The following is a 19,103-nucleotide window of genomic DNA, read 5'->3' on the forward strand; positions in this document are numbered from 1 at the left end:
TTGATATCCTCCAACAACCATACCCATCTGCTACCCACTCTGTCCGACTGCAATACTGCCCAAGTCGCTTTTTGATCTATACTGTCAAATGCCTTCTGAAAATCAACAAAGCAATTGTAATTGTTCACGTTCTTTTGTCAAGCTTTCTCTGCTAGCATTCCTAGTGCCAATATCTTCTGTATGGTACTTCTATCTTTCCTGAATCCCGCTTGCTTGCCCACTAGATGTTCTTCTATCTGTGATCTCAGTCTCTCCATCAGTATCATCATCAGCACCTTACCGAGATGACTTGTTAGGGCAGGAGAATTTATGAAATACATTAAAAATTGTATGGCGTATATTATATACCTGCCTCTTGCCAATTTTCTTACTCAGTATTCTCATAGATTTCAACTGATTTATATGAAATTCATGCTTTTTATTTTAGTGAACATTTCTAATGCTTTGCATTCATGTCTTGGCAGAGAAGTAATGATGCTTTCTAATTACAAATTTGCTAGCTAAAATTTAAATAAATAAGTAGCATCTTTTCTGATCATGCTCTGGCCATATCATGCTGGGAAATTCTTAATCTAATTTAGGCCTTTTCAGTGCTGAACAGATAATTTTACTGTATTCATTAAGGGGTTTTGTAGCCACTAAAAGAGTTCACATCTGCCGCAGTGGTTTAACACATTATTGCTAGGGTAAGCCTCAGTTTAATGACCCAGATATCAGTAAAACAGAATTCTAAAAGTGGACAAACTTTGTGATATGTGAAATGCATCATTATTTCTCATCATTTCGGGGGCCAATGAGGCCTAGAATATATCTTCCAGCACATACAGTCTGGAACGTGGTGATGTTAAATATATTCCCTAAATATTAATAGTCTGCAGAATCCTTAGTCTGAAGCGTGTTAAGTTTCACGTAGGATGAGATTTGTTACATGAGTCTAAGCCAGTGCTGGGCAACCTAGGCTAATGAGGGGGCTGTATGAGCGGCTCCCCTTCCACTCTGTGGGCTGCAAGATTGTTGCAGACAAAATAGTCTCATCGGGTAGAGTACTTTTTGAACTATGCTTGTGTATGTAAAATTTGCCTGGCATGCCAATTGGACCATAGCAGTGCTTTGATTGGATGCAGAGGGAACACACAGTTCTTATAGTCAATGGTGTGTGCAATCAGCATGCACCTCACTTCACATGCACTTGCTTTTATGTGTGTATCATTTTAGTAATACTGGTAAGGAAAAAAAAAAAAACCCTCCATGTGGATGCCCATCAGCAGAATCTGGCAACCCTGTGCATGGGCAACAAGAAACACAATGACTCACAAACCACACAGAGAACCCTGATGGGCCACCTGTGGCCACCTCTGGTCTAAGCGACTCTGTGCAATAGTGTTAGATTGGCAGCTCCATTGCAGGCATTTCCAGTCAATTATTTTATGTGTATTTGGCTGTACCATGTACTCTTACTTACTAATAGGTGTGATGCAATACTTAACCAACTGATGTTTGAACTGCTACGGGAGACTAATGAACTATCCTGGGAAAGAGCTTGCAAGCAGAGAAGAGGCCAAGAAAACAAACCCAGAAATGCTGCAGATTAAGAAAATAGTGGGAAAAGAACAAGGGACAGTCCTTTGATAAAGAGTGGTGTCAGAAATGTCCTTTTAAGCTATTTTTTAAAATTAATATAAACTAACTGGGAATGTCTAAAGCTTATAGTTGTCATTTCTTAAAAACAAGGAAGAGCCTGTATGAGTCAGGACTCTGAACCCCCAAACAAGCCAAACTTTTGTATTCAAAATGAGCAAAGAAAGGAATAGCTTTCCTGTTTCAGCCTTTGTTCTTCCCGCATAAGTTGTTTGTGTGATAGAGGTACAAGATATGGTCACACATCTGCAGAGACACATTAACCAATAGACCCTGAGACTTAGGTATAAAATGCAATGATTTTGGATGTGTCAGTCTACTGATTTGTCAGGTGAAAGAGCAAGAGAGCAACAGCTCTGAGTGGAGTCTGGAGGCAGAGGGCATTGGACATCCAGAGGTATGCGTTGTGTTGAGAGACGATTGGACCAAGGAAAAGCCCATGTGTAACCCACTGGCAAGTGTGTGTTACTCTCCTTCTGTGCTCCAGCTGCAGAAAATATTATTCTGTTACAGTCATATCTATACTGGCAAGTTAGTAGGCTGCATTCTTCTTGCTCATTCTGTGAAAAAATCGCATGCCATCTGCGTGTTGTGACTTGCTGCTTGTGGAATGGGAGTGTTTTTTCACACCCCAAGTGAGAATGTTACAGTGCTCTAAAGTGGCAGTGTAGACAAACCCCGCCACAAAGCCTTGGCTTCAGCTTTAGCAGCTCATGCTTTTTAGTTGTGGAGATTCCTGGTTCGATGCCTAATATGTCAGCTGGGATGGCTGCCATCACACATGCCTGAATGCTTAGAAACCTGTCTGCTACCTTGAGAGACTAGCAGTAAGAATACCCTATCAAGATGAACTTAAAAAAAACCCTAAACCTTTTCCCCTGTCCTTTGTTTCCAGGATCCCGTCTTCGCCAGGAGGACTTTCCCCCACGGATTGTTGAACATCCTTCAGATGTGATAGTCTCTAAAGGAGAGCCAACAACTCTGAACTGTAAGGCTGAGGGAAGGCCAACCCCTACTATTGAATGGTACAAGGATGGAGAGCGAGTGGAGACAGACAAAGATGACCCCCGTTCCCACCGTATGTTGCTGCCCAGCGGATCTTTATTTTTCTTACGCATAGTACATGGACGCAGGAGCAAACCTGACGAAGGAAGTTATGTTTGTGTTGCAAGGAACTACCTTGGTGAAGCTGTGAGTCGCAACGCATCTCTGGAAGTAGCATGTAAGTAAACCAAAATACAATAATCCTCTTCTAAAAACTTTGTAGTTGCTTTCATGCCAAAATATAGCACGCTCCCGCAGTATCAAGTTTACAAATAATAAATGTGGCTAAGCATGTCTTTTTACATTTAACTGTTTGTTTTTTGCCAAGTAGTTTCCACATATATCTATTGAGTGCCAGTGACCATATGAAATGTATGATTTATCCTGTGTTACTATTCTAGCCTGTGTATAAACATAATTCACACTACCATGGCAGAAGCCTAATTTTGAAATTATGGGTGAAGTTGGCTGTACTGAACCTAGTGTGAAAAAATAATTATTTAATGTAGAGGTACACTGTCTCTTTCTCTTTATTGAATCCTCTGTTACTTCTGCAGAGGTAGTCTGTTTCTGGTCTGGTGACTCATGTACTGTGCTGTTGAAACCTCAGTCCTGACTGGCATGTGATAATTGTGTACCATTTCTCAACACATCTGGAACAGTCTTTTTCCGATTGATCTGCTTTGTAGAACAGTGAAGTCATCGCAGATCTTCCAGAGAATCTGAAATTAGTGAGACCCTCGTTCATGGATGCTCATCTTCCAAGTGAACAAACTGAAGTTGGCTCATTTTATGTACAAGTTAAAGAAGCTTGTCCTTCACAAAATGTAATGTTGCTATGTGTTAATTGTCCCTAATTAATCATCTGGCTTGAAAAGGATGCGAGGAAAGAGAGGTGAATTTCAGCATGTAAATTGAAGTCAGCTAATGCTGTCTGTGCATTTTCACATACCTGTATTTTCAAAAGATGATTTAAAAGGAAAAAAACCCACTCTTCTTTCCTTAGACTTAATTTTCACTGCAGGAAGGCTTCAAGGCCTTGATTTCAGCTGTTGTTTCCTACTGAAGCACTTTAAACATGGGTTTTAACTTATGCTCCATTGATTTCTATGGCTCTAAAGCACATACTTTAGCACTTAAGGTGAAGAGGGATGGATTTAAGGATGGGCTTAAGTGCCTTGCTGACCAGGACCTAAGTGTTTTGCTTTCTACTCTTTTTTTCTGGATATCTAATATTTTTAATCTTCCACCCTCCAGTTCCCTACATTGTCATAGAGGCACCCTATTGCAAGGATAAACAATGACATTCTCCATGGCTAATATCATTAATAGTATTTGAATAAACTAAACCAGGACAGGAGCTCGTATGTGAAACCACCAGAAGTAACTGAGGAGTATCGGAAGAACTGCTGGTTTAGTTTCCTACAAAGAGTTTCTCTGGCTTCAGCTGACTTAAGTATACCATGCTATATATTCGTTCATCTTGATAATATATTGTTTTCCTCATACATACAGAAAGGACTTTCTTTGAACTAACTTTCACATGCTATGGAAGCTAAATGCTAAAGCAGAGCAGGCTAGTGGCTTTCATGTTATATAGCCTTGTTTCAAATGCTTTTCATGAAAGTAGTTTGCCCTGTTCATTCAAATCCCCAGTGAAATCTTGCCCAGGTCACAAAAGCATCACCTGGTTTTGCATAGTTTAAAATTGTAGGCACTTTGGGGCTGAAAAGGACAGCCTGAGAAAGGCTGCAAAGCTATGTGAAGAAACCTAATTGTATGCATGTGTCCAGCCAGTGCTACAGACTGAAACTCTGTCATCCGACAGCATCCCTTGACTGGCAGGACCATAGGTGCTGCTGAACCACAGAGCTCCTGGTGAGAGACCTCCAGCCTCTGGGCTTCAGAAAAGCTCTGCTAGTGTCAGGGAGCCCTGATGGTGGCCTTCTTTGGGAGCTCCAGGGGCATCCCCAGGGTAGAGAGACAAGTTGGGGAGCCCTACTATTGGCAGCAAGGATGGGGTTGAGGAGCACCACTGTAGGCAGCCCAGCCAGGTTTGGGGAGCCCTTCCAGGAGCCATGGGGCAGGAAGCCTGGCTGGAGCACAGAATCCCACTGGCAGCCTAGCAGCCGCAGGGTCCCCAACCAGGTCTGGGGGAGCCCAGCAACCCTGGGGCTGGGAGTCAACTGGGGCATGGATCCTGCTGGCAACCCCTCAGCAGTGGGAAACCTGGCCAGGATGGGGGAGCCTGGCTGCCTTGCAGGGGAGTCCTGCATGGGTGGATCCCCACAACCAGTGAGCCTGCAGCATGCAGAAGGGGAGCCTGGCCCGCAGACTGGTGTCCCCTCTGCCCACCGACAGACAGCCGAGAGGCCTGACCTTCCCTTGTCCAGAAAATCCCCTTGTTCGGGACCACTCAGGTCTCGAGGGTGCTGGACGAGGGAGGTATACAACCTGTATTAGATAATTACTCTTCCAAGTACTTTATGCACATGCATGATTGTTAAGATCTCTAATGAGAGAGGGTGTGTTGTCTTTATTAAAGTGGTTTGGAATTTTTGCCGTTTTAACTTGAAGATTTGCCTGGTTCCATGACGTTAATCTTAAAACATCTATTGTCTGGATATAGAGTGGAAAAAGTGGCACAGTTGCACCTTGTTCTATCACATCAAAATGGTTGGTTATTGCAAAATAAAAGTCAGCTTTTATTGCATTAAATCTCACTGCTCTCTACTGCAATGACTGCTGTGAGTTTCTAGTTACAAACTGTTCACTTTCCTGAGTTACAGTTTTAACCACTGCAGCTGGTGGCAGGTCATGCATGAACCAAAAGTCAGATAACAGAAGACTGTAAAAATAATGAAACCAGGTTTCCTTGTAGATAGTATTTTCAAGAAGGATCACACAACATGAAATCTGAGAACTGAAACCACGGCCAAAGTTTCTGTAAAGGCATCGTGCACCTGACACCAGATTATCTTACTGTTTTTGTACCTTTGAAGTTTAACTGACTGAGTTCTCCAATTAAAGTCTCAGGGGATTACAGGGAACATTCCTGGTCCGTTTAAATTAAATGGTGCTTTTTCTTTCCTTGAACTGAAACATGATGGTATGAGGAACTTCATAACCCATGTTCACTCTTCGTTTAAGGGTAAGATTCTGCACCCTTGCTCACTTAGGCTGTGTCTAGACTAGCCGCCAACTTTGAAGAGGACATGGTAATTAGGGTGTTGGGAGATTACTAATGAAATGCTGTGGTGCGTATGCAGCAATTCATTAGGCTAAATCTCCCCCATGGCAACTTTGAAAGTATCAAACTTCAAAGTGCCGGCTTACGCAAAATTTGGAGGAGTAAAGGGACTTCGAAGTAGTGCGGGCACTTTGAAGAACCCGTGGCTGACCCACGGCTACACACAAGCTGACACTTCGAAGTTGCTGCAGGGGAGATTTAGCCTTATGAAATGCAGCATATGCACTGCAGCACTTCATTAGTAATCTCCCAACACCCTAATTACCATGTTCTCTTCGAAGCTGGCAGCTAGTCTAGACACAGCCTTTGTGAATAGGACTAATAGATATCACTGGACTATAGACTCAGTAAAACACATCCTTATTAAATTTTGTGACCTGGATATTTTTCACAGATCAGGCAGCATTGCCTCAAATGTACATAGATGTGTTGGCCGCCTACGTATCAAGAATCTCTCTTGATGCACCTGAATGAGGTGCACATCTTACTGGAGTCCGATAGTAAAACTGCTTGACTCTTTCCAGTTTACTGTGAATGTTCACTTATATTCTCATTCAAATGTCTGAATTTTTATTCTCTTGGATAGAAAAGAAATTTCCAAATGGTTTGTAGGGCACAGTTTTTCATGGAGGAGCTTTGCACATCTTGTTTATAGGTTCTTGGAGAAGCTAAAAGTCAGTCTTCCTTAGAAAAATGGCCCGTCGCTAGTAACAATTGTCAGCAGCATGTGCCTCTGCACTGCTCCAGTTGCTGTCTTCAATGCTGTCAAGCTGTTAGTACTCTGGGGATGCTGCAGTACTGTTATGAGAAAGCAGGCTAAGCCACATTCCGCCAGGGATCTCTCATGCTGTCTGTAGTGGTTGAAAACTTCCCTCTCCACGCTAGCAGTTAAACCTCTTTCAGCACAAGATAAAGTGGAGCTGGTGGGGTCCTTTTGATGACAATCACTGACATGGATCATTTTTCAAGTGTACATGGAGCTTGACTGTAGCCAAAGGGAAGCAACTGTTTTTCATAGATCAAAAAATGCTTAAATTGCTGTTCCATTTTGGGATTACTCAATAGTGAATTATTTAAATATCCATATTAAATTCTCTCCCTATCAAAATTTGAAGTTGAACAGTCAGTTTGAGAAGGGCACTTTGTAAATAAAGGTTTGTTTTCATTAGTCTTGTTGTTAGTGAAACTGTTCATGCTTTTTGACCTAGGTGAAGATCCAAATGGCTCACTGGTTCATACTAGTCTCCTTTTCCTACTTTCGTATGAGCACCTATCATATAAACATCATGAACAACATTATTCATAGTCCTGTTTTAGTTGAAATCCTTAGAACTACAGTAGGCCATAATTCAAAGAAGCAGCCCTTATAGGAAAGCACTTAAATACAGATTTAAAGTTAAGCATGTGCTTATGGCCATTGATGGATAGAGGCTTATGGTTGCTGTTGTAAGTTTCCTAAAGAAAACTAACCAAATTTCTTGCTCATAAAAATTTTCAAAAATATTTTATATGAAAGCATGATTCCTCATTGTTGTGAAGCATTCAATTATGCTTGGACTGATGCTTGTTTTTAAGAAGAATGTCTTCCTAACTACAAAAATAATTCAACCATCATTCGTAGATCTGATAATTTGTGGGTTTTTTCATAGTTCAATCATTAACAATAAACACCACGCTCTTAAACCAATGAAAAATAGTTGCTTTATTCAAAATAGAAAAATGTGCTTATCTTGAGTTTGTTTCTTTCAAATACCACAAATAGAACTTTAGTGCAACTTAAAGTTGGTATTAAGAACATCATAAGTGTAACACTTAAATTTTGCATTTTTAAATAATCTGGTATAAAAAGATAGGTTTGAGTTAATCTGCCTTTGGTGAAATGCCTTCAGTACTACTTCAGTGTTTTGAAAATAAAAGCACTATTTTTCACAAAGCAAAAAAAAAAAAAAAAGAGATGCCTGAAACTATGGTGTGGATTATTCCAATGGGAATATTGAGAGACACATTTGCATAGCTACTGTAGGTAGGATTTCAATTTCAAGCACTAGGGCGCCACATGTAAGGAACAGAAAGAGCATAAGGGGTCCTCGCACTGTCTGAGGCTGTCTCTGATCTAGCCTGAGTCAGTGGCAGCCCCCAGAGATAACAGCTGTAGCCCCAGGTGTTAAATACGTGACAGCAGCTTGATCTATCGACCAGTGTAAGAGGGGGCTTTGGCCTAAATGAAAATTCATGAAAAATTGATGAAGTCCCCAGATTATTTTTTTCCTTTTTCAGTGCTGTGCCAATGCAGTGAGGAGAGATTAAATGAGGTGTTGAACGCTTTAGTGGCAAAGAGGTTGTGGTTCAAAGGTTAGGAGTCATGAATAAAAAAAAATCATCTCCATCCCCCACTCCTTTCATTTCTCTAAAACAAAACACGAGGGCTTTTCAGATTAGGCAGGCTTTATTTTCCCTTTGATACCAACATTAGTGAAAAAAAGATAAATGTTCAAAAGCAGGGGTATTTTTCACAAGAGGGGAAGGAGTGTGGCATCTGGGGCTGATACAAAAGAGTGAACAAGCTCTGATTCATAATTCAGTCGGGGAAGCAGAACTAGATTGAATTCCACGACTGCAGTATAAATTTTGGCCTCCATCTTTCAGGGCTTGTGCTTGTACAGAAGTCATTAGGAGAAAGAAAAGGTCTTGCATTATTTATAGGTCACAGATTGCTGGAATAGCAAGCTTTGGAACACTCTCAAAACATAATGGTCCTGTTTGTGTTAAATCCAAAACTAAATTGATGCTTTATCTGTATGAGTAAGAGAGGTTACAGCACTAGACTGAGATTATCAAGAGCAGTCGCAGGTGTTCTCCAAAGTGAGTTAAATCTGTTACACAAGAAATCTAATATTACAACATCTCTGTTTTATTTGTAAAATGTGTATCTTAAACAATGAGAGGCATATCATATTGACCAAACAATCACCTGTATGTCATAAAAATAATCACTCCAGATACCCTATGAAGTTCTTTTAGGAGGAAACTATGTGTTGATGACGGCAAAATTAATGATATTTATCAAACATACCTAAAATCCAAAGCACCTGCAAAATAACATAACATAGCAACCTATGCCATATGGGCATAGTAAAGTGTGTCGATGACCTTGGTCTAGTGTGCAGAGATATGCCCGTTTTTTAAAAAAAATATATAAAATTTTCATAGTTGGCACTGAATGGCTGTGTCAGCAGAGAAACTACAGGCTCAGTGGCAAAAGACCTGATTTGCTCTCCAGTGTGTGGAGGATGAATAGTCCACTGCTCTGCATCTTTTTAGTCACTTACATCTTTGCCAGGTGACTGGGCATCACCACATGTCTGAACTGGTAGCTGTCATTTGTGGCAAAGCAGCCAGTGTTGGTATGATGGTTCCTGCTCTTTTCTTGGCAGGAGCTAGGACGTCACCCTTGTTCCTACATTTGGAATATGAAAAGCCCCAATAGTGGCCAAGGAAGATGGTAGGAAAGGGGTCATATCCTCAGCCCCTGTCGAGAGCTTTAGATTTCTTACCCTCTTCTCCCCGCACCCTTGGGTAAGATTACCCTTGGTTCTTGATGTGGGGTGAAGAAGTCTGCTTTCCTCCAATTTTCTGGTCTCTCAGATCTCAGCAACACACTGCTGAACTCTCCAGTTCTCTCTCCTTCCTCAGTCTATACTGGCTGCATGACCATGGGGTGGACGAGTCATTAGATTCCTGTTAGGGCCTTAATTGGCTTCAGGTGGTTCAGTTTTCCCTAGTCTACAGGGAGCCACACCTTAATTAGCATAGAACTGAAGTGTCTCTGCGTTAGCACTCTCCCACTGCTTCCTGGCCCTGCCATACCACAGTATGTTTACTTAAGGGGTATAAATGTCCACACAGAAAATTGTCAGAGAGGTAGCCAAGTTAGTCTGTATCTTCTAAAACAACATGAAGTCCTGTGGCACCTTATAGACTAACAGATATTTTGGAGCTTAAGCTTTCATGGGCAAAGACCCACTTTGTCAGATGCATGAATGGGGGTGAGGGGGGCTTCAGAGGAGGATTTAAGAGGGAGCCTCAGTAAAGGGGAGAGCCAGAGCTGACAAGGTCTATTCAGTCGGAGTGGATGTGGCCCATTATTGGCAGTTAATGTGGAGTTGTGAACAGCAAGAGCAGAGAAACTGCTACTACTTTTAAATCTGTTACTGGGTGTCCAGGGGGATTGAATTATTCTCCTACAGGTTTTGGTATGCTACTGTTCCTGTTCCTGTTTTGGTATGCTACTGTTCAATTGGTTTCTTCACTTCCTTAGGTGGGTCTTGTAGTTTCAGAAAAGCTTGGTAAAGATCTTGGAATGTAGTGGTCAGTGGCCATTTAAGAACATCAGTAGTGCAAAAGAGTAGGGCTTTGGGGTAAAGTTGGTACTGTCCTTCCCAAATGTCAGCTCTTCTGGGGTTAAATATGGCAAGGCTGTCAAAAGAACACATTTCATGAATGTAAATGAAAATTGTGACAGATGTGGTAAATCAGGACTGTGTTGTTAGATAGTTAAAATGCTTTTTGTTTGTTTGTTTTTTCTTTTTTTGAAAAAACAGATGCCTGAATTTCACATGTGAAGTGGGATGAAAAACAGATGTAGTATCATCTTGTCTGACTGCTTTTCAGCATTGTTCTCTGTCAAAAATGTAGTTTTTTTGAGATATAATCACACTCCTTCTTTGCCCTCAAAGTTTTCCCAGTGTGCAATTTCTACTCAAAAAGGTCTGTTAGTCTTTAACATACATGCACAACTTCAATCAGGAGTGACAAGAGGTGTATATTTTAATAGATGCATGAGCTTGGCCGAACCTTTATAGCATCACTATGAAAAAATCCAATGGCTTAAGAAAAATAAAAGAAACCAAAAAAAAAAAACCAAACCCTCTCTGCTGTATACTTTTGTAGCACTAAACTGGATATCTGGTGTAACCCACTGGTGGTTACCGCTACAGGAAGTTACAGCATGATAAATCATGTCACTAGATGACTTACACATTTATTTCTATGGTGAAAATATGAAACTAGAGAAATGTACAACTAGCAATGAGTAAAACCACTTCAGATAACCACCATTTGAATGAAACAACATCTCCGATTCCTATTAGAGGGTCACATGTTGTCTAATTATTTCATTTGTAATTTAGTATGTATTTATAGGTCACAATCCTAGTCCTCTGAGAATAGAAGCAGACCTATCATGAGAGAGGCTTTGTTTGTGCTGTTTCCTACTTGGCTGCAGTCAGGATAAAAGAAATGTGATGGAGGATCCTGTTCTCACTAGGTAGCCAGCCTCTGAGATCAGGGTAAGTGCTGACACATCTGGACTTTTTCAAGCTATACCACCTGTGGTTAGCACATCTCATTTGCTTCAGATAGTACTCTAGCTCCCCATTTCAAATTATGCAAAAGCAAGTATATTGAGCAAAGAAAGATAATCTATTTCAAAGCATCTTTTAGTGATTAAGGTGCTGATCCACCAACCAGGTTTGTGTGGGCAAGTGTACCTTAGCCCCTCTTACCACTGCTTTGCTTGCACATGGGAACCCAGGCCCAGGTGTAGCTTCAGGACCTAAAATATTGTTGACTGTCCTCCCCCTTCTGGCTGTAATATGACTAAATGGGGCCTTGATCTATGAAAGTTTCAAGAATACCTAAGGGGGAAAAAAAAACTTCCTTTCTAGACTCCGTGATGTTTTCCTGTTTCATCTCCACTTTTCCACTCCTAGGCACCTGACATAATGGGCTTCTCCACAGCTCTCCACATCTTGAATAGACTATTGGCTTTTCACCCCAAAAATGTGAGGGACAAAGCAAATTTCTTCAGGATATCCAGTTTCCCCTCTGAAATTATCTGCTCAGTGCCCACTTCTTTCTCCCGCACAAGAAAAGCTGACATTTCATTTTGGAAGCTGTTTTGCAGAGCTGCTGATCTGATTCTGCTTTTTAATAATCTCTTGCACATCACTTCATATGATTCTGAGGCTTCCTTCTTTCCCTTGCCTTTGATTTTTTCAAGCCTCCTGTTTATATAATTTCTGAACAGTGTATCTGATAAAAGGTTGAAAGCTAAGCAACTGCCCGTGAGTTATGTAGTATTTTTGTTAAAATACCTCCCAGTCTATGTGGGTTGATCTTCCATTAGTTTTGTGTACTCCTTCTGTGCTTGACATTTTTTCTCATTTTAGTCAGTCCAGGAAATAACACAGCAGATCTAGATAATGCTGTAACATCAATTTATTTAACTCATTTGTGTTTCCACACCTCTGCTCCCTTTGCTAAGAAAGCTTATGAGTGCTATTTGAATATTAATTGAAATACTGGCTATTGTTGGCATATGCCTCAGACATGTTGTACTACTTTGTGATGTCAAATCTGATAAAATAAAACTCATTTGAAGCAACACTCCAGACCTTTCACTTGCAAGTTCTGCATGATCTAAATACTAACAAAGTGCATTACACTGCTAATTAACAGAAATCATTGGGGCAAAGTTGGATGTTAAACATTAATAGGCTTGCATTCAAATAATTACCTACCTGCTTTGTTCATGGAAACTAGAATCTTATCATTTTTTTTCCTTTTCCTTTTTAATATTAATCCATTCTGTCTTCATTCACAAAGCTGTGCATATCCTTTTTCTGGTCTCCAGGTATTGAAACTTCACCTTGGCTGTTGATGATGAGACCCATTTCATGATTTCCATTGGTGTTTTTGAGTGGATAATCTAATAAAAACTGATGGCTCTTTCGTTGGGAGGAGGGAGAAGAACCAATTTCTAGTAGACAAGAATCAGCTTTACATCTTGGTGTGAGCACATGGGTGGACTTATTGTATTACTTTTTCTAGTGTGGGGAGAGTATTTTCCTTTTAAGCATGTGGCACTGACTCACTCCTCAGCAAAATTTCAATATTCTTTTCTTTTCAGGCCTATCCGCAAGTTATTTTATTTTCTTCCATCACAGATACCTGTAATGTTATACAAAAGGTGTGTGAATTTTTGTACAAAAGGAAAAGTCTTGTACAAAAGCATGAAAGGGTGTGAATTCTTGTGGTCCTGCTGGTGTTTGCTCTAATTGTCCTGCCTGGGTGGTGTTAGTGGCCGTATCATTCAGAATCAGCAAAGACTTTGTCCACCTTCAGCTCTTTGGGAAATTTAGCCCTATCCCATTTGTAATAGGGTCTTTTTTTTTAAATCACTCAGTGTAGGGTTAATGCTGACAAAATATAGACGTTTAAGCTTATAGAGACTTGGGCTGCTTCTACACATGCCACCTCCAAAGCGGCAAGGTAATGAGGCAATTCATAGCAGGCTAAAGAGGAGCTAAAGTGCATCCACAGCGCCTTAGTAGCGCAGTGCAGACCACATGAATTTCAAAGTGCAGACTTTGAATTGCAGGTTGACAGTGAAGATGGGGGCAGCTTTGAAATAAGCACCCTGCTTCGACATTCCCTTACTCCAATCTAGTTTTGTGAGAGTAAGGGAATGTTGAAGTGGGGTGCTTATTTCAATGCTGCCCCCCCTTCACTGTCAATCTGCAATTTGAACTCTGCACTTCAAAATCATGCAACTGCCGTTATGCTAATGGAGTGCTGGATATTCATGTTAGCACCTTATTAGCCTGCTTTGAATTGCCTCATGCCAACTCCCGCGGGAGGTGGGATGAGTATAAGCAGCCTATGAGCCTCTGAGACCATTACTCTGGTGACTCTTAATCCACCTCCATTAGCAATTCAAAACCTTGGCTTGGTTTTCAAAGACTTCAACGACTCAGTGTGAAACTGTATTCGTAACCACATCTCAAGGTATGTGCCACGCGTTTTTCCAGCCTTTCATTTTATATCAAAGAAATGCAGTAATGGAATCCTTGAGACAGCCTTCAGATTTCTTCTGTCAGCATATATAAAACTCTTGGCAGATTTAAAGTGTGTACTGATATTTTTTAATAGACAGGGTATTTTTGTTTTTATGTTGGTGAATGAGGCTGCAAATTTTTGGTATGAATGAGCACCAAAAAAGGCTGTGGGCATACTAGAAAAGACTTTGGGAGGTCCTAGTTTGCCCCACTTGTAGCAGAAACCAGGGTGTATAACTGCATCAGAACAGAAGTGGAGACAAAAAAAGGGAACACTTGTTTTTAAATTTTCAAAAAGATTTGCTTTGCAATTTGGTTAAAGCTTCAGAATGGGTTTTACTTCAGGTTAAGTAGTTTCTCAGTGCTATTCATTTTTAATGTGGTAGGTGGTTAACCGTAAACTAAATATACTCCTGATTAGATAAGCACTCAAATGATTGACTTTCAGTTTAGACCTCATTCAAATAGTCAGAATTTATCGAAAATCTAAAACTGGGTTTGAAATCTAACATGTAAAAGCTTTCTAGAGAATTTACACTATCGCTTTCATCTAATCCTTTGAAGTGAGTGGAAATACACAAGAAAAGGCTGTTAAGTTATTTTAGTACTTCCATGGCTATGTCTACACTACCACTGTAAATTCGAATAATACAGCAGTAAGGTTGATATTACAACATCAGCATCTTCACTGTAAATACCATTAGATTGATTTAGGGAGCACTAATATCAATATCATAACATCATCTCAACCAGCTAAGTATAGCTTCAAGTTTGAATTTACAAGTCCAAATGAACGCTAGGTTTCCTGGTGCCAAAAATCAAATTCACGGGCTTCCTGTTACCTAATTCCAGCACACCTGGAGAGCAGCAGAGGTGGAAGCAGCAGCCACAGCAGAGCACTGTGGGGCATTGTGGGATACATAAGGGACATCTCTGGAGGCAAATGAATTTGATTTTTGGCACCAGGAAACCTGTGGCTGTGCTGTGGGATCATGCTTGTATTCGTTCTTTGCTATTGGTGCTGTGAGTGCATCTACCCATTCAAAATAGCCCCAACACCAAGTTCATGGTTCTATCTCTACCTCTGCAAGCTGAGCACTTGGGTGTTTTTTTTTTTCCTCCAGCACTGGTGCCAGCCCCTGCTTGCCACACCACAGGACAGCTAGGCTGTTGTGGGGGTCATGCACGAAAGAGAGGCTGAGAAACTTCTTTTCTGTGGTTCAGATTTGCCCAGGGCACCTCCTCCCCTGCAGGTGCCATGCAGTCAGGGTCTTTCCTGCACCCAGCCACATCACTTGGCTAACCCCTGACCCAATAAAAGGACACACCTACTGATCAGTGTGGACCATGCTGCCAGGCAGCACCATGTCCTGGTTTGGGTGCTGTGAGGGCTTCAATGGTGGGAAATATTTTTGGGGGCTTGGTACTGCATGGGGGGACTACTTCAACTGGCCCTCACTGAAACTCTCCCCTGCCCCAACAAGAACCAGTGGGGTGGGCTAGCTGCCACTGTGGGTGAAGTCTCCCCTGGTGGCTAAGATTTTCAGGGGCTTGCTGCCACTGGGAGGACTGCTTCATCTGGCTGCCCACCCCCACCAACAATATTTTTGGGGGTTTGCAGCCGCCATGGGTATCATTTCACTGGCTCTGCAGCCATGGTCCCTCCCCACCAAGCACACACACACAAAGATTTTCAGGGAACAATTTCAACTGGCCCATCATCCTCTGCCCACTCAAGCCCTGCCACGGTATTAAGCGGGGTCTGACACACTGTCAGTTAGTCAGTGCTGGCCCTCCCACTTGAGCACCACCACTTTTTTAAATTTGGTGAGCACCATCTCCCATGTTGGACATCTGTACAGTGTAGCAGGAAGGCAAAAATATTTTTTCCTAATTGTTTCTATCCTCTTTTTTTCCACTCTTTGGCCCCATTAACACAGGGAAGAGTGGGTGGAAGGACAGTTGAGAAGACTCAGATACCTGCAGCTTTTTGTAAAATCTTCGATAATTCAGCTACAGCTACAGTTACAAAAAGCAATTCAGTTGAAGAAGCAAGAGATTTCAGTTAATTTGGTGATCTTTGTTGATGCCCTACTTTTCCTTTCTTTCTCCTGGAAAAATAATCGTTTGCTTTCCACAGGAGGGGAATGAGGGCAATGCAATGTGGGAAGATGATATCACATACCCACAAACACTTGTGGGGCATTTTTTTCCTATGCTGCACCAGTGGACATACCCAGAATGCTGAGGGAACTGTGAGATACGTTCCCACAATGCACTGCTGCATCACTCAATGTTTGGCAGTTGAGTGGTGCAGCAATAAGTTGGCTTTGCGGGGAGCCAGTGGGGATGTGAGGATACTCCAATTTGAATTTATAAAACACAGCGTTACAAAGCCAATGTTAATAAATTTGAATTCATCTCTTAGGCTGTGTCTACACTACCTCCCTACTTCGAAGGGAGCATGGCAAGTAAGGTGTCAGGAGATTATTAATGAAGTCCTGCGCTGCTTATGCTTATGCCACAGCTAACCCGCCAGTAATTGGAAGTGCCCAGGCAACTGTGAAGTCCCTTTACTTTTGAGCACTTTGAAGTTTAACAGTTCAAAGTTGCTGTGGGGGAGAATTAGCTTAATGAAGTGCTGCATATGCAGTGGAGCACTTTCATTAATAATCTCCGGATACCCTACTTACCATCCTCCCTTTGAAGTAGTGAGGTAGTGTAGACATAGCCTCAGTGCAGATGTAGCCCTTCTTTCTTTCTGGCTGAAAGTAGAAAAGTATGGAGATTATGAAAAATGAACCACCTTCCCCATGTTTACCAAAGAGACCGTGGTCAGGGGGTTGGGGGGGCGTCTTTATTATGCAAAGTTCAGAAAGGGAATATTTTGTATTTTTCTTCCGTACAAAATAGGTTGAATATTTGTTTTCTCAGATTAAAAATGAACGAACTGGTAGTGTAAAACAAAATCTGTGCGGTGCCAATGAGTGTTCAAACTAGAGTGGGTGAATGAATTCAGAAATAGAAGCGCCTCCGAGAAAAGAAGTTCCTTCTGTCCCCATTTCAAAGGATAGAGTTGACAAACTTAAAATGAAATTTAAAAAAAAAGAAAAGCAAAAGAAATTTTGCCATTACACTCTTTTTCAACTGTAATAAGAAGGACATCCTCCCTGAGTTCAATGACTCCTCTTTTTCTCTAGATATTTATGTGGGTCCTATCACTGAAGTATTTTAGCATCTCACAAACGATGCCTGAGATTAGCTCAAAGGATGACTGAGAGAGACTAAATGACCTGTCCGAAGTCACTCAGGAAGTTGTTGCAGAGCGGGGAACTCTGAAGATAAATTTCAACAGGGTCTTCTGTCTTTTTTTTTCCCCTTTCTTCTCCCTACCCTGTTACGAAAAGCATAACAAAAAATTGTTTTCAGTTCTTCATGCTCTGACCCAGAGGTGACATTAAGCTCCCACGCCCTGGTGTACCACTATGGCAAGAAGAAGCCATCTGGCTGGGCCGCTGAGCTGCAGCAGAGGCGTGGCTGCTCCCAGTGTGGCTCCCAGGGCTCTTTTTTTAGTGGAGGCTGCTGCACTGAGCCCCAGTCTGGTATCACGGAGGGCAATGCTGTTAAGCAATATGTGTGCACTTGGGGAAACTGAGGCACTACAAAAATTTTGAATTTTTCTTGATTTTTTGCCCCCAAGACACCTAACCATACCCTTAGAGATGCTGGTAGAGTGTCTCACTGGATTTTACCCCGCAACCCAGCGCGGTGTACACGGTGGTCGCTCACAATGGGGTTTACAGGGTTGTGGTAGGATCCGAAAGAATGGTGCTGAACACTGTCTGCCCTGAAAGAATGAATGAGTCCCTTTAAAGTTGCAGCCACAAGAGGAATTTATTAAGGGGAGGGAAATTACACACGAGGATAAACCTAAATTGACAGACTATAGGTTTTCCCTTTCCTCTACTAGTTTTTTAGCACAGAGTTTGTTTATTTATGACACCAGCCCTTGACTTATGTAAAGCTGCAATGAGCAGCACCCTCAAAATGTCCCACTACTTACAGCGAATCCCAGGAATCCCATGACGTCTTCGCTGAGTGCTGCAAGGGGAAAGTAGTTAAAGCACAATATTACACAATCCTCTTTTATAGAGGTGCCAGTTAACGGCAGAGAATAAGAAATCACCTGCTGCAGGGAGTTAGTCCCTCACAGGCGGGGGGGAGAGCCACGAGGCTCTCAACCCTAATTCCGGAATCACCTCTTACGATGATCCGGGCGCTCAACCTCCCTCTTGACCTGGGGGAGCAGATGGAATGGGACCGCCTCCTACGACAGTTCCCAAGGTTTGGGGTTGCCTCTTACGACGACTCCCGAGGTTTAGGGTCACCTCTTACGATGACTCCCTAGATTGGACTGCCAATTAACGGCTAGCCCAAGGTAAGAAACACCTTTCACGGTAGTTTCCAAATACAGTATCCATCCCTATTACGGGCCAGTCAAATTAATCCTTGCCTCTTGCTGGCAAAGTAAATTATGCTTTTAGAATACTCTGAGGGGTGAAGGTATCTCGGGCTGGCTATAAGTAGCGCCCCCTGTGCTTTACATGGGCTAGTAGAAACAAAGGGTTACACAGTTTGAATTGTTTTAGCAGAACTGGGGCAGTCCCAGCCTACCACCTATAATGTGTTGCTGCTATTGGTTAGCACATCCAGCAGCAAGCAAAGATACAACAACACGTGTAAAATACACACATTAACCAGGTCATTACAAGTACATTTGATTGTTACCTCTCCTTCCTTAGCTCTGTTTCCAGGCACTGGGCCTGCAATTGCTTCTTTCAGGAGCTAGGATAGTATGGCTGCATAGGCACGTTTTTACAGCTCCGCGCTAGGCCTGACAGGAAAGAGGATTGAAGAAAAGAGCCAGGAGGAGAAGAACCAACTTGGGATACAAAAACCTCCTGTAACAAATTTTGCAAATAAGCAAGCAAATTTGTAGTGATTTCAGAACGGCCTTAGTTCTCCCCACCGGCCACGGCAATGGTCAAGGAGGAGAAGGGCAGGACCGCTGCTGCGGTTTGTCCCTGTCACAGGGCGCGTGCTCATTAGGCAGCGTCACCTGCTGGAACAAACCCTCCGGGAAAAACCGGAGCCTTCAAAATGGCTGCAATCAGGAGCTCTTGTTTGTCCCTCGATGACTATGGGGGCAAAGTCCGAGTTCCTGAAGGCGTCCGCTTCGGGTCTTCAACGTCCCTCAGTGCCTGGGGTACGAC

General features: G+C 42.1%; 1 protein-coding gene across 1 annotated transcript in view; it reads left to right on the top strand.

The window, feature by feature from the left end:
* ROBO2 (roundabout guidance receptor 2) overlaps positions 1-19,103 on the top strand; it is a 707,829-nt gene that overhangs the window by 67,088 nt on the left and 621,638 nt on the right. The window contains exon 2 of the mRNA XM_074983473.1: positions 2,534-2,860. Coding sequence (XP_074839574.1) covers positions 2,534-2,860 — 327 coding nt within the window. The remainder of the gene's footprint in view (positions 1-2,533; positions 2,861-19,103) is intronic.

The sequence above is a fragment of the Carettochelys insculpta genome, chromosome 1, assembly GCF_033958435.1.
Source record: "Carettochelys insculpta isolate YL-2023 chromosome 1, ASM3395843v1, whole genome shotgun sequence".
Lineage (NCBI taxonomy): Eukaryota > Metazoa > Chordata > Testudines > Carettochelyidae > Carettochelys > Carettochelys insculpta.